Raw genomic sequence first — 16,254 nt, 5'->3', positions numbered from 1 at the left:
GACTGACCCACCAATATTGAGTTAGTGTACATCCACAGCTGTTCCCACCCTTTTTCATTCATATCCATCTTCTATTCAACCCTCTTACCCATTTAATAAGTTAATAATCTTTAAACTCAATTTAACAACTCAGTATGGCAACAGTTCACAAGGGCCATGTCTCTAAACTCAAACATGGTTTTTGACTGAAATGGTTTGGCATTTGTTACAAGCAGAACCATGTCATATAAATAAACCTTAGGGCATGCATAACCACACCATCCCTTCAAGAATTTGGTATGTAAAGTAAGGCAATCTTGTTCTTGCCAAGCTGGTCCTTCAAGGCCATATATCACACTGACCCACCAACCTTGTAATAAACTGGCTCCACTTGATTCCGAAACCCATAAAACATTATGGGTTCTATTCAAATCTGTTTCCCATTTTCCTGTTAATTATCTTTAGACTCAAATATTTGCATGTATGCTAAGTACATTATGGCCATGTCTCTAAACATGTTTATGGTTTCGGACTGAACTTGAGTTGTTATTCCCATACAATCCACAAGTCCTTATGCTTTTTAGAAGCAAACAACTATATAATAATATATACAACAGTGGTCATACATTATCTCTTTATTTATTCATAATAGAGTCTCATCTCACCTAGCTAGTTAAGAGGGTTATGCTGTGTGCACCGAAGTGATGAAGACTATAAACTCAAACTGAATCTGCAATTACATTAGATTCATCTCTTCCATAAACTTTTGTGAATCAGGACTTTCCCAACAAATAGCCGTTTGACATGTTTTAAGGACAAATTTGTAATATATACAAAGATCAAACACTTTTATATCTTCATATGACGTCTCAACAACATGAATTAATTGCACTTGATAAACTTAACTTATAGAAAACCGAATGACAATTTAAATTTATATACCTACACCGTTTCAAGACCTATCTATTTGGTATGTATAGTCTGAAAATCTTTTGTTCGACCCTAAATTCTATATCATCCACTCTTGGAAGCTGCAGAATTTGTCCATTTTTAACATCGGATTGAGGCCTAATTTTTACTATTTCTTCTTGTAGTGTTACTATTTATGCTCAACATTCAGTTTGTCAACTAAAAATGTATGAATGTAGTTTACTTGAGTTTTAAATTTATTGGCTTTCAACTTCTTACCTTCTTCCATCTAATATTTGGTTATCTGGAGTCTTGATGCTAGATTTTTTTTACTCATAATTTTTGTCATTATTTAACAACTTTCTTCTATATTATGTCATTGTGTGATCACAATGGGGATGGTGGTTTCAAATTAACCGAATCCCCAATATCATCTCACTGCATGTGCAAACCATTATTTTCATTTGAGCACATATTATAACCACATGGAGAATGAGTCTATCGATTCGACCCGGGATGGAAGTTTATGGGCAGATGGGTTTGAGGATTTGCTGATAGAGATGTTGTTTGAAGACACTGTCATGGATAGATTGAGGGGAGGGAGGATCACAAACGGTGATCATGTAAGGCTTGCTGAAAAGTTGTCTGCCGTTGGGCCAAGAAATTTTAATTCTGATCAAGTTAAAGGCAAAATTGCTCATCTCAAACGAAGACAACGGAAATTTACCGACCTTATGAAGCAAACTAGTTTAGGGTGGGACGCCGAGAGGAAGGCACCAATTGCTAGTGAGGAACACTGGGTGAATGCACTTCGGGTACTATAATCTATTTTTCACTCTAGTTTTTAAAATCTATTTGTAAATTAGAAGAGATCAACATTCCATGATTCTATATATTTTAATCCATTTTCCGTTAGGTGAGACCATCATGGAAGCATTTCAAGACGATGGCATGCCCAAAGTATGAACAACTTTGCACAATATTTGGTTGTTCAGTTGCAACTGGTACAATGCATCGTGCTTCGACAGATCCAGCCCCTGACAGTGACGATGAGTGCTTGCTTGATGAGATAATGCAAAATCATGGGCGACCAGTTACTAATCATGATGCGGGCCCCTCGGACGATCCACATGTCCCACCGAGACCCTTCTCCGCCTCCTATGCCAGCGGCTCTCGTACACGACAACAGAAAGGGCCCATCCAAGACCCAGCCATTCAACTGCAAATGAGCGAGACCCTTGATGCTATTAAACATAGCGCCGAAGCCAGAGAGAAGGCAGCGAATGAATCGATAGAGTACAGCAGGTCGAGGAAGCGCAGTAAAAGGGACACTAGCATGAAGTCATCTGGAGCGTTTGATCTCCAGATGCATTGTATGAAGTTGCTTGAAGAAGTACAACCTCCCCTACCGCCCGAGCAATTTAACAATGCGTTTGACAGATTGTTGAGCACAAAAGTGCAGAGGTCGTTTGTGTCGATCTTGAATACTCGCAGAAGTCAGTGGGCTTGGAGTTTGCAATGATGGGTCACAAACGGGAAGAGTTTGTGATGGGGATTGTTCCCCACTTTGTTTTTCTTCGATGGTTATCGCATTAGACGGTGAAAGTGTTGGAGGCTCCTCTAGTTTCTCTCGGCTTTTATGCATGTTTTTCATTTCATGATTTTGTTGTGTTTTCATTTCATGGCAAGTAGAACTTATTTTTCATCATGTTTTTGTTTTTCATTAATTGAAGAACCACTTGTTTCGAAGATGTTTCTGTTGTTCGCTGGTTTGCAATTGAGTTTGTGATCACAACATTTTCGTCTATCTAATTTGCAAACTTGGTTACATCATTCACCTTATGCATGTCTATATATGATTATATATTGTGATAATGCTGGTTAAAAGGTTAAAAAATAAAATACAAACAAGACCGAGATGGGTTTATTCGAAAACATTCCCACCTCAATATTGCTTTAAACTTACCTTTTAAATTGAAAAGTAATCTTTCAATTTTTTTATATGTTTGTATATGTTTGTATTTACAAGTATTCCGGTATTCATAATGGACAATGAGAATAGTTCAGAAGAAGCCCCATCAATAGAAACAAACAACGACATTGAGAATACATCCTCAAGTAGGTCTCATACCAGCGAGGCCGACGACCCTATACAAGAATATCATTCGAGTGGAGATGAAGCCGCAACGCAGGAGGCAAACATCATCTACATGATGTGGATGGCATCACAATTGAGTGGAGGTCGAGTTTGAGTGCTCGAACACAATATTGGGCTACAGGGGGATCAATACATTCAAGCAGTCTTGAATGGGAACCCCAGGACTTGCAAAACAATGTTTCGTATGGAAGTTTCGGCCTTCCATTATGTGTGTGACCTTTTACGACAGTCATTAATAATGGACCCTACAGATCGGGTCTCCGTGGAAGAATCAGTGGGAATGTTTTGCCTTCTTGTTAGCCACGCATAAGGTCAACGCATCGTTGGGGACCGATTCCAACATTCAAGCGAAACAATTAACCGCCATGTGAAGACGGTTATGCGTGCGCTACATCAGCTAGGGAGGACTGTCATTAGGCGCACAGACACAGATGGGGTCCATCCTTACATTGCTGGGAACCCCCATAATTATCCATGGTTTGAGGTATGAACTTTCCTATACCTGCACTGTGGTTTTTTAATTTTATCGTGGGTGTGTTTGGTTTTGTTTTTTTTATTTCCCATGTTACGAAAATATTAATACTGTTGGGCTACGTAATATGATAATGGTCTTGTAGACATGTCTTGGTGCGATTGACGGCACCATGATTGACGCTGCTGCACCATCTAGACTGAGTAACGCATATAGAAATCATCGTGGTCGAATCGCACAAAATGTGTTGTGCTTATGTGACTTCGATATGAAGTTCACGTATGTATATACCTGCTGGGAAGGAACAGCTCATGATGCCCGCGTATTCCTGGATGCTTTGAGTCGATCTCGAAATCAATTTCCTTGGCCACCACAAGGTAAATAGTTGTACTCTTTATTTAATTTAAAATGCCTTCGACCAATTTGTGTAACAGTAGGACAATTTTTACCCTAATTTATAACAGTTGTGTCATGTATTTTTTGCAATTGTGACAAGATATTATTATCTTGTCGATTATGCATTTCCATGCATTGAAAAGTTTATGCCTCCCTATCCACGAGAGAGGTATCATCGATCTGATCGTTATAGCGGTCGTCAATTTCGAGGCTATAAAGATTATTTCAACTTCCGTCATTCATCGCTGCGCAACATTATTGAACGTACATTCGCGTTATTGAAAAACCGATTTTAAATATTGAATGCAATGCCTCGATATCGCCCTACCAGGCAAGAGATGCTCGTTACCGCATGTTGTACACTACACAACCTTATTAAAACGGTAACGCCGAATGATGAGTTCATTCAGGCTGCATTGGAGCTTCAGTTTAGTAAAGAAAATATGACTGGGGCCGATAATGATGCGGGCGAGACATCTGAAGTGGTTGACATGTTCCATGAGTCAGCCAGCGCTATGATAGCACAGAGAGATGGGATTACAATCCCTATGTGGGCAGATAGGTTTGGAGAATGAACGTGTGGTGCTTTTGCTAAAACACTTGATGGTTTTGTACTATTTAAATAATTAATAGTATTTGGTATGGCGGGTTTTGTAAGGATTGCGTGGATATTTGGTATATGTACGGACCACTAAAAACATTATGTATATATTTTCATTTATTAGACAAGATTAGTTTGCTGATGAACAGACACGTGTTTCAAACTAAACTACCACATGGTAGATGACTTCATCTTCAATGAAGTCATGCGCATTTGTGTTTTTGGTGGTTTTTGGAAATTGAGTATTTAATAATCTTGTCTGCATTAAAAGGTAACATGTACAAGCATTGCTGAGATGACATTACAATAGCTCACAGCCAGGCCACACGTATGACATGTTTTAAATACAACAGTGATGAACTTCTTCATCTACTTCAAGACAACAATTCACAAGCGATTCTGTTAAAAGCAAAATATTGTGTCAAGCATATAAGATAGCAACAGAACATAGAATACCTTTAAATACAATAGTTCACAACCTGACCCGCACTTATAACAATAGTTCAAAATGATTTTAACCACAACCGTGTCGTTTACATCATCGAAATATCATTTAAGGTAGCATTAAATGATTAACATTATCATTATGTTTAGGAAATTTAACACTAAAAAATAAAGTAATAAATAAAAGTCAAGATGTGATCAATACACATTTGTACTTCATCTTCATTGATTGGAACTTGGCCTCTTCTATTCTTGCACGTTCATGGGCTATCCTTTCATTCCTTCGTTCTGCTAATTCCAACGTGCGTCCACAACAAACTGCTAGCGACATTGCGAGATCAACCCATTGGAAAAATCCACACTGTTTTTCACCTTTATAATATTGACAATTAAAGAAATGCATCCCAAAACTGTTGGGCTTGGCCGACGTCCGCAGTTTGGAGGGGATGCCACAATAACATAGAGGTCTTCGTCCCAATACCAGCTCATCTTCTGGCCTCATGGGATGAGGGCAGCTTATGGACACACCGCTACACGTTGGCATAATTCTTGCAGACAAAGTAAAAACGACAAAGTAAAATGTATGCTACTGTAAAGTTTCTCAAGCCACTGCCAAAGAGAATAAAGGCAAAGAACTCAGTAATAAGCTGGCCCGTGCATATGCCATAGAGAAATTATTGTATTTGGTTGTTATCAAGGGAAATGCGTTGTGATTCAAAAAATATAACAGATGATCAATGGTTGGTTTGCGTTACACAAGGTCAGTATTGTTAACATCGGACACATACATTGGAAACTATAACAATATCACAAATATAATACCTCACTGCAGCATATGCATGGCTTCTCCAGTGCCTTTATTTGCCATTGTTCAGGATATCTCTGTTTATTTATGGTAGTAAGTACGATGTAGTTGGTCTACCATAAACCTCCCTCACCCATTTCCCAACGATTCAAAATGGTCAGGGATGTAACAGAGTCAAGTAAATGGATCGAAAAGGCCATTTACAGAAACCCAGAGATGACATAAACTGATAGAAAGCCAAGTAAACTGATTCAAACCCATATATTCAATATTTGGTTATGTAAAGTTGAAGCAACCACAAGAGATGAGATAAAAACACACGACATCTCAGATATTTAGCATTTGCCAGCATATATTCATATAATTTTTGGTCGAATGTTTTGACCAAACAACAGATACACAGGATGAAGACCTCGTGCAAAAATCCAATAACCCCCAGCATAAATAACCAAATTGACATTCAAAAATCCAGTTCGAATGTAATGCAGTGCCATGTAAAAGTTGATTTCAGAAAGTGGCAAATGGCCCTCGGTTGTTATGTGATAAATGAAATTGAGAGTAGCTGGGGGATAACCCCGAGATAATGCAAATTTGCGCAATGTGTCCCATATCAACCTAAACCCAACACAGAGCACCTTACCCCTGGGATCCTATCATGTAAAAACTTTAATAAATTACGACTGCGGACGTCGCTCAACGGAATGCATCATTCCGCTTCGGATACTTGCGATTGGAAACACATGAAGTAGGAAATGACCAAACGATAAAAGGGACACGTGAAACAAAATATGTAGAATGCCTATTAAAATTTGTCAAAAAGAACTCAGACCCCAACCATTGTCACTCTAAATCGAACACACTGATCTCAAGAAAATGGAGATGCGAAAAGCATGAAGGAAACCCTAATCTCCCTAACTTGGATTTCGTTTAGTAGAGAACAGTAATACGGGAACATACCTTCTTCGCCAGTTCGTAGTTGTTCCAGAAATATCAAAATCCAAACAAGGAAGACAAAACCAGTGCAAACCCTCTTCGATAGAGCTGGAGAGGGATGGGTCTTCAAACGCAGGCGATGCGAGACTTGAAACGCAGCTCACACGACTGTTGAAGAAATCTTCGAACGCAGGAGATGCAGGTCATCAAACGCAGCTCTCACAATCGGCTTCACGAAGTATTGAAACACAAGCCCTTATGAGGAACTGGGTTTTCTGAGAATGTATAACGAATCGGGAGATGAACAAAGTTTCGAGGGGAAAGAGACGAATCGAGGATTGATAATTAAAAAGGATGCGTGCTTTATTTGACATGCCATAAATGCACAGAGCGGGACCCACCAATCTCTCTTCTTTCAAAAATAGAAAATTCTCATCTCAACTTTACTTCCAAACACATCTTACAATGGGACCCACAGAAATTCTATTCTTCAACCCAAAATTTTCACTAATATCATCTATATACTATTCACAAAATTCTCAAAATTCTCATATCGTCTCAACATCCAAACCAGCCCTTAATATACTCATTCAATGTTGCACCCCCACTACTCGCATCCACCATTGTTTTATCTCTAGTCTAGATTGACTCTTTTGTTATAAAAATATTAATATTGACTCTTTTTGCATTGTTTTTCTAAGTGTACCCTTAATTGAGATGTACCATGTCTCCTATAGTGACATCCATACACTTTACCACAATGGTTACAATTAGCTTGGGGGTTATTGAGGTCACCACCCTCTAGTTTGGTAAAGTGAGTCCAAACTCTTGAAACATGTTTCTTGCTTTGTGGGGGCAAGGGGGCAGGGCAAGAGTCTGTAGGGATAGGAGTAGCATCTGTAGGGTTAGGGTCTGAAGGGTTAGTAGGGGTAGATGTGGTAGGGTTAGGTATTGGGGTAGGGGTAGGAGAGCTAGCACTAAAATTTGACTAGACATTCCCCAAAACTGAGAAAAATCTAAAATGAAGCAAACATCACAGTAACAATTAAAACCATGAAACAATCCCCCAAAACAGATCGGAGTTTCGATATCAAAACCCCAGAACAGAACGGGATTTCAATATTCGATATCGAAACCCCAAACAGATCGGGGTTTCAATATCAAAACCCCTAATTTAATTTAGAAGTTTCAATCCGAAACCCTTAATTATGTTAGCGGTTTCAAAATCTTGAAACCCTAAAGAATTTCAAATTCACAATTTAAAAATTACAAACATCAAAACACATGCACAATTCAATCCCTCATAGCACACAATTTACAATCTCATCCTCCATAACTCAAAAAAAAAAAAAAACATAATTGGTGTGCGAGTCTGCGACAGGAACTTACCTTCGACGACAGACTAGGCGTGCGACGAACGGACAACGATGGAGAATGGCCTAAACGCATATGACCGACAAACTACAAAGTAGGAGAGAGCAGCAACTGCAAGGGTTAGAGAGAGAGAGAGAGATTCTGAAAGTGGGGGCCGGAGGAAGGGGATTAACCAACTTATCAAAACGACGTCGTTTTGATATGAGTTGTTTTAAAAATAAAAATATTAAAAAAAAATCATCAAAACGTCGACATCATTTTTTGATGACCAGAGGTTTTTTTTTGAATTATAATATACAGGGCAGGGTTGGGGATCTGGAGGATGGGGGTTCATCTGCCCATGCCCGGGGGGGTGGACTGGGCAGCGGAGTGCGGGGCCCCGCTGCCCACCCCTAAGTGCTGTTGTCACAGAAAGAGGCTTCTACCGCTCTCACTTGAAGTCGGTTGTCATAAACTGTGACTTAATAGAGTAACTATGAATGCTGTTCCCGATCAACCATCTATGTTTTCTCATTTTTTGCTGGAAGAAAGAATATTTCCATGTAAAACAACTTGAGTCACTGTTATCCCTAAAAAAGTCTCAATACACTCTATTTTGACATTGTAAGTTGCCTCCAAAATAAGGTACAAGCAGTAGTTTGGTGATAAACTTTATTTTGACAGACCTATTTAACTGTAAAAATACAACATTTTCAGGTGTTCCCAAAATTGATCGCATGTCAGGAGAAATGCATTATCTCAAGCTCACAAGAGTTCTACCGAATAGAAAGGGCAGAAATCAAACATCACCCAGTCTTTTTTTTTTTTTCCCCATAGACCATTGAGGGCACAGCAAAATCAGCTGGAAGGAGGAGACATCTTTGTTCTTTTTGCAGGCGGAGACATAAAAAGCCTCCTAACTGAAGCGATGGGATCATCCACCTGAAACAAATGTTAAACAGAAAGATAATTATTCCCTTGGGATGACAATTTTAAAAAATTAAATCAAACCCAACCCAACCCAACCAAACACATTATATTATGTTGGCACAGATTTTTTATCATAAATAACAAAGTTTGAACAAGACAGATTATTAAACCCCACTTAGGGTGAAGTGGAGTGATTTGTACTTCAACATAGTCCAAGTCTTGGAGTCGCCAAGAAACATGGCAGAATAAATTCCAATGGACATCTAGAATGGTAGAACTGGTTATCGCAATTCACCATGGGTATGGTTCTGTGATTCTCCACTTCCTCGTTTTGTCTTCTTCTTATTATTATTTGTTGAAGCTATTTGGCAAGACCAAATTTGGATTATGCAATTTCTGTGCAGGTTTTTATGCAGGTTTTTTAGTACATTATTCGGTTTTATGCAGATTTAGTTGGTTTAAATTGATTCATTAAGATTTGAGTTGTGTCTGTTTATATTGAATAACTGTATAGGGTTTGAGTTAGTCTATATATTTTTTTGATGCCTAGGTATGGATTCTAGAATTATATGTAACCCTAGGCATCTGATTGTAACCACGGTATTCCTCCGCCATAAGTGAGGGTTATCAATAAAATTGAGGTACCGTCCTCTTCTATTAAAAAATAATAATAATAATAATAGTTCACCATGGCACTCCCATAGAGTGATCAGAGGATAGACGGTTCGGAAATACCTCAATTGTGAAGGCAGACGGAGAATTCCGAGGTAAAGGAGATAACCCTTTCTGACGTAGTAAAGCAGACAGTGTTTGTTGCCATCCAGGTGCCCCATTGTCAGTTGATGTAATCCAGGGGCAAAAATGTCTGTGCTGCCTGATTGGGTCAAACTCCATTGCTTTGTCTGACCTTACTCGCTTCAGATTTTTTCCTGAAAGTGGAGAAGCATAATTGTTCAAGTCTTCTTTAATAATCAGATGACATAAAAAAATCAACAAGAGAAGCAAAATAGAAGGAGACACTTTGTGACAAATGCATACAGCATATATGCATTTGCAAGAAGAAGCCATCTGCCATACACTCAAAGTTCAGCAGCCATAGAACTTATAACAGATAAATTATGGAGAAGAATGGTTAGTTTCAAAGGATGGTGTCATGGACTACCATGGCATTTTTGCAGGGATTTGAATTGTGAAAAAAACAAATCTTGATGATCATGGTTGCCTTAACATTGTATTTTGGCGTGCAGGCACTAAAAGCAACACAACTTGAATATTTTGAAATTGGTCTTTTCCTCGTATGTTCTGGACACATTGAGATATCATGTAGCTTTCTGCTGTTTTCTATAAAGGGATTATAGGGAAAAAAGCTAACATCAGCATGCAATCCCATGAAAAACCACTATCAAAATGAAATCCCAGGAGAAGTGCAGAGTAGAAAATGCAGTCACCAACACAGATTTTTACTCCATCCCCCTGTTTGTGCAAGGAATTCATATGCATATAGTTGATGTGCTTAAATATGAATGGTTTCAATAACCAACCACCTGGACATGTCCAAAAAATTTCTAGTCCACCACCTCTCCATAGAGGAAAACTTCAGCCTCGAGCCTCAGAGAACTGCCACCAAATTTCCAAATTCACGTCACTTTCCATCATTTCATATGCGTATCATAAGCAACCTAGCAGCTCTTTTTTTCATACAATCTTCTAGATGTACAATGGATATAACCTGTACATTCTCCTAACAACTATATCTGGCCCACTAATTCATTACTGGCAAAACTAGTCTCATAGGTTCCTCTCTTATAGTCAGGTAAAATATGCCTGGGCATGGAAAACAGAGATTACAACAGATTCCAGATCAGTTAATGACATACAAAAGCAACACGTCATGTGAAGTTTATGACTTGATGGTGAGGCAGATTCTGCATCAGTTAATGCCATACAATAGCAATACTTCATATGAAGTTTATTCCTTGATGGATGGGAGAACCAACAGATGGATTCAACCAAGGTGCTGGTTTCAAATGAGGGTATTTGGTATCGACCCAATATCATATGCAGTTGCATAAAAGATTCACTAGCAAAGGTGTGCGAGCAGTTGATAAAAAATATTCCACTACTTGTTGCACATACAATATTCATGTTAGTCAGCAAGTAAAATAAGCAAAAACGCTAAGTATCAAATTTCAGTTAATAATCATGATCAAAGATCGAGGCAAATATGATTACCTGTAGGACAGGTAAAAAATTCATTGTTTTCAGAAGTTTGCATGCAACGGGTAGCTAAAGAACTTTCTTTGTTTTGTATATCTGTTCCTGACAACTGTTGTAAACTGCAGTTGCTGGATGCAACCATCGCTGATGACTCATCCTTGCTATTTTCACCATTTCTACTTGTGACATTGGCTTCTGGTGCCACAACAGAAGGGTCTATAATCTGAGAGCTACTAGGATCCTCTGCAGCTGAAATATCCGGTATAGCATTATCTAAATTTTCAGGACACTTACCATTCTGACAGGAACTCTGTACCACATTCTCTGTGCTCTCAATCAGATTTTCTTTAGTAGAATCCTGCATACCAACTCCAGGTGAAGATCCTTCTTGCCCAGAGAGACTTGTTGCTTCCAATAGCATCTTATTGTTGTTCTCTTTTCCAAGAGCTTCACCTTTTTCACTAATATCATGGCTCAAACAAAGTATCTGGTCATTGCCGATAGAACTACCCAGTCCATCATGATGTTTTTCACTCTCTATCAGCCCCAATTCTTGCCGAACAATTTGTTCACCAGGGGTGTTCTCTGTGTGGTCATTTTTCTCCTGAAACATGTTCTTATTCTGAGAATCAGATTGAATACCTTCTTGCTTAGCACCTATACGATCTCTAAACTCAGAATCATAAGAAAACCGAGCCCTTAAATTCCTGCCAATAACAGGCAAAGAAATTGTCGCTTTAAAATTTTGTCCTGTTGGTAGAGGACCCCCTGCAATAGTCAAATTTAAATTAGCTGGTCTCTCCTTCAATGATATTGCACCATTTGAGGCTACACTCCCTGAATCATGGGTTCCATAATCATTTTCCCTATTGACATCTATGTAACCAACTAATCTGAGTAATTCCATAGGCCGTGAAATTGTAGAGAAAGCCCATAATCCTACACTGGCTCCACAAAGCTTGCAATCTAAGACAACAGAATTGGGATCAGATTGTACTCGTGTAGAAACATTGGCATTTTCGTCTGCCTCCATAATTTCCTTGATACTGGCAGACTCAAGATTGACGCTAGGGTTTTGTCTACTGGTAACAATATGAGATGAAGTTACTTTACTGGATTTTTCAGCAGACTGATAAGCTCCATCCTTGGAGTTGACCACATAAGGAAGTGAACGATATTCCCAGCCACATAAACTTATGAGCTTTTGTGCCTGCAAATCCTTCAAGACATCATTACTTAACCAAGAATGGTAAGAAACTAAAAACTATAAGAATTTATCAAACGAGTATGTCAATGATAAAATCACATTATTAATTTTATGACTAGTATTAAGCACATAATTTGGTATTAAAGTACATAAAACTTGAGAATATCAATACTGAAAAATGTTTATTTGTGAAAGGTTGAAAGTAGGTGGATGTGAATAAGTGATGCAAAAAAGATTAAAGACACAGAAGCTATATCAAAATATACTCCAGAATAAATTCAAGCTTATAAGATTAACATAAACTGAAAGTAAGAAGCACCAGAATAAATATCAGTCCAAGTTAATCACTGGAGACAAGAAACAAAAATCTTCTAATGCTGCAGTGGGTTAATAAGATGCTAACAACCAAATACAGACAGTGGGAGAGTAGACAAGTTTATGGGGACTGTAGAAATGTTAGGTCCATCACCATTAAAATACATGAGAAAACAGCAAAAGCATCATGTGTATTCCATGTGAAAACTACCTATATAAAAAAAAAAGGTATTCCATGTGAACACTAAAAGGAAATCGCATATACATTCATATATAACAATTTAGCATACACCTTTAGAGGAAAACAAGTTCATACCTGATAATACAAATTAGCAGACTCTGCATTACACTCATTGTCAAGATATTCTACTGGATAACTGACGGCAGATCCATCGCCGCATTCCTGCATTGAAGACTGTTCAAGAAACAGCTCCAGCTGAGGGCTTCTCATCCATTCAATGGCTGAAGATGATATTACAGGAAGAGCTGAAATTTCTAAGAGGGCAGAGCAACGTTCTCTGTATTTATCAACTAAAACTGGAGGTGTCATGGGTGGAAACCGTGCCAGTGCTTCATCGCAGGCATTGTCAATCCATGGACAGAGTAATTTATGTCCATTGTCTAGTTTTAAGCTGAATACCAAGGCTGCTTTCTCAACTGAAATAGCAAATAAAACAGTACCGAATGTTATAAACATAACCAAAGGTTGCTGGACCATTCACGGCTTGGCTTGATAGTTCACAATATTGTAAATAACAGTAACATGCCTTGCTGCTGGGTCCAAGATGAAGGAGTGGAAAAGAGGAGGCGTGCCCCACATGCTTCACAAGCTATGATATCCATATCTACATTGACCCAGCCTCTCCTAGCACAATTCACAGCACTGACAACCTGACAACATCAAAAGAAGCTTTATGTGCAACTTCACAGAAAATGATGGGCCATTCATCATGTCTGAAAAGAAATAGTTAAGCAACTCAAGTCTGGAATATCATCAAGAACATAAGCACCCAAAGTGGACAAAAGACATTAATTCTTTAAAACACCCAAAAAAATTAAATGTCTCAATGCTGTTCTACACAGCTTTTGGAATTAGATATGCAACATGTTTTACTTTGATACCTGAAATATATCTTTATTATTACTTATTCTCTTCAAAGCCCACATTCTAAATGATTTTCTTTTCAGTTTCCAAAACGAAAATAGAAACAGAAATCCATCCATCAAGGCAAGGAACTGCCAAAAAAAGTATGTGACCCTATGTACCCATGTCAAAAGAATTTTTTTTATTGGTAATCAAGAATTTTTATTCATAAGAAAAGAAGGCATAGCCAAAGTACACAAGATGTATAGATGAGTAGTACCTACCTAGAGTTTACAACCGAACCAAGTCAAAATAAATACAAAAAATATTGATAAAAACTGCAAAAAGTGCATGCATTGACTAGCTCACAAACCCTATTGCTGAGAGCAAGCCCTTGGCAAAAAGTACATGTTCCACCAGACTAGCTCACAGACCTTTTGAATGTATGCTTTGTCCCATTACTCGTTCCAAATACAATGCTATTGCAATCCCTCCAGATATGATGCAGAAAAAAACTACTTGTTTGGCAATAGCACACCAAGATTGTATCCAAATCTTCCAGCTGCCAATACAAAGATAATATGCCAGTGACATACCTATTTCTAATGGCACCACACCTCATAACCCACTTCTGTATCCCTTCAGTCAAATAATAGATGTGACTACGATTATTGTATGATATTCAACGAAAAAAACAGGATGCCTCCGAAAGCGATGCCTTTTCCGACCAATTCATATTCTGCAGCAATTTTACCTTTCACTCCAACCAGTAAGCAAATGGGGGACAGTAAAAAAACCATAGAACGGAAACCCATTGAACGGGGAATTTTTGAAAGGGGCTCTTTTAAATCCCACGCAGAGTTAATAATGAACCCCTATTTAATGTTAGGCAGCCAGACTCTCTCTCCTGCAAACTTATATTAGATGCAAAAGTTGGAGGGACAGTGCTTGAGAACTGTCTGCACCGTCTGAAGTGGTCACAGTTCCATCGCTACCCGTCACAGCCCTCACTTTCTTGTTGTGGTAAACCATGGGTCACATTAGAGACGTGGGGACATAATTTCCCCATATATTGCTATTTATTTTATCAGAAGGAAGTAGATTCACCAATCCAAGTTCTTTCCTTCCCCTTCCAAAAAAAAACTTTGACCTCAAATTTAATTCCTTTCTTGAAGACCCCGCATAGTCAGCTGATATTCAAACAGAATTATAATATTACCCTCTCGTCAACTACTACTAAACCTCTGAAGCGATTTGTCAAACGTAAAAGAATAATAGAGGTATGAATTACAGACAATGTCTTCACAATCTTATCATAACATAAGTTCTAGCCAGTTTTATAAATTAAAAAGGGGAAAAAAGATGGAATGGTATTACTGAACCTTGGGTTTAGCAAACCATGTCATCGACTTAAAAGTGGCTAATCTTTTCATAAGGTCTCCACGGTCCCACGGCCTGCACAGCGGAGCTTGAGACGTTCCAGCCGAAGCTGATGACTGCTGCTGCGATCCCTCAACTATAACCCCTCTCCGTTTGAGATCCATTAGTGGCAACGCCGATGATGTATTTGGACGCTTTCTGCCTCCCGACATATCAAACCAAACATATCAGAGAAAAAGAATCGAATAAACACTACACTGTCAGGTAACGCTCCATTAAATTTTTCATAAACCCTAGAAAGGAAGAATGAAAACGTTTTAAGCTTCATTAAAGTTACCAAAAATGAAAAATTCAATTATTCAAATTTCAGCTCATAAATTTGAATGAACTGTCCAACTCTTAAAGATATGAGATTAGGATAGAATTGAAACTTCAGTTTTTTTTTCTATTTCCCTCAAATTCTCTCGGGAACCAAACGGAAAATGAAAGGAGAAAATTTGGGAAAAAAAAGGATGAGATTATGAACGAAAAAAAAAAAGTTACCTGGAGGAGCTTGGTACGGATTTGGGAGCGTAGAAGAGCTTGTCCATAATCGAATGGAACCTCTTCTCTGAATCTTCCGCCATGAATTTTATTAAAAGTAGAAATTATGGAAATTAAACAAGCTTGTATCGCGCTTAGCTACGAGACCTCGAACTTCGAAGGCTCTCCTCCTTCACTCTCTCTTTCCACTGGTTCAAATTATTTAATGAATGACGGGCCACAGACAAATTAGCAAAAGTTTTCTTTTATATCTATTCCAAATTCAGTTCTTCACGCCTAATTATTATAATTTTTTTAAAATTTTTACATAAAATAAAATAAATAATTTAATTTTAAAATTTTAAAATAAAAATAATATTAAAAAAATATTTTTTAATAATATTTTATTCAATTTTTAACTATAAAAACCAACGAGATCTTAATAAATAATAGACCAGAAACAAATCAGCAAAAGTTTTATTTAATAAAAAATAATTTATACACAATATTTTTCACAACATATAAGTCAACCCATGAAAACATTATAAA

The 16,254-nt window shown here is 37.9% G+C and overlaps 1 protein-coding gene across 2 annotated transcripts; it reads right to left on the bottom strand.

Moving 5' to 3' along the window:
- Positions 1–8,612: 8,612 nt before the first annotated feature.
- Positions 8,613–15,944, bottom strand: LOC109005593. Of its 2 annotated transcripts, none has more exons than XM_018984604.2 (7): positions 15,727–15,944; positions 15,186–15,381; positions 13,487–13,610; positions 13,036–13,376; positions 11,213–12,407; positions 9,716–9,909; positions 8,613–8,992 (listed from the first exon to the last, which is right to left on the bottom strand). In XM_018984604.2, exons 1-7 carry the CDS (start codon positions 15,807–15,809, stop codon positions 8,909–8,911), a joined length of 2,217 nt encoding a protein of 738 aa, XP_018840149.2. In that variant the 5' UTR covers positions 15,810–15,944; the 3' UTR covers positions 8,613–8,908. The 2 variants fall into 2 exon arrangements, with proteins under 2 accessions (XP_018840149.2, XP_018840150.2); XM_018984605.2 differs by having other exon boundaries at positions 15,186–15,385; positions 15,727–15,931.
- Between the last annotated feature and the right edge of the window lie 310 nt (positions 15,945–16,254).

This window comes from Juglans regia, chromosome 6, assembly GCF_001411555.2.
Source record: "Juglans regia cultivar Chandler chromosome 6, Walnut 2.0, whole genome shotgun sequence".
Lineage (NCBI taxonomy): Eukaryota > Viridiplantae > Streptophyta > Magnoliopsida > Fagales > Juglandaceae > Juglans > Juglans regia.
This window is presented reverse-complemented; position numbering and strand designations above follow the sequence as displayed.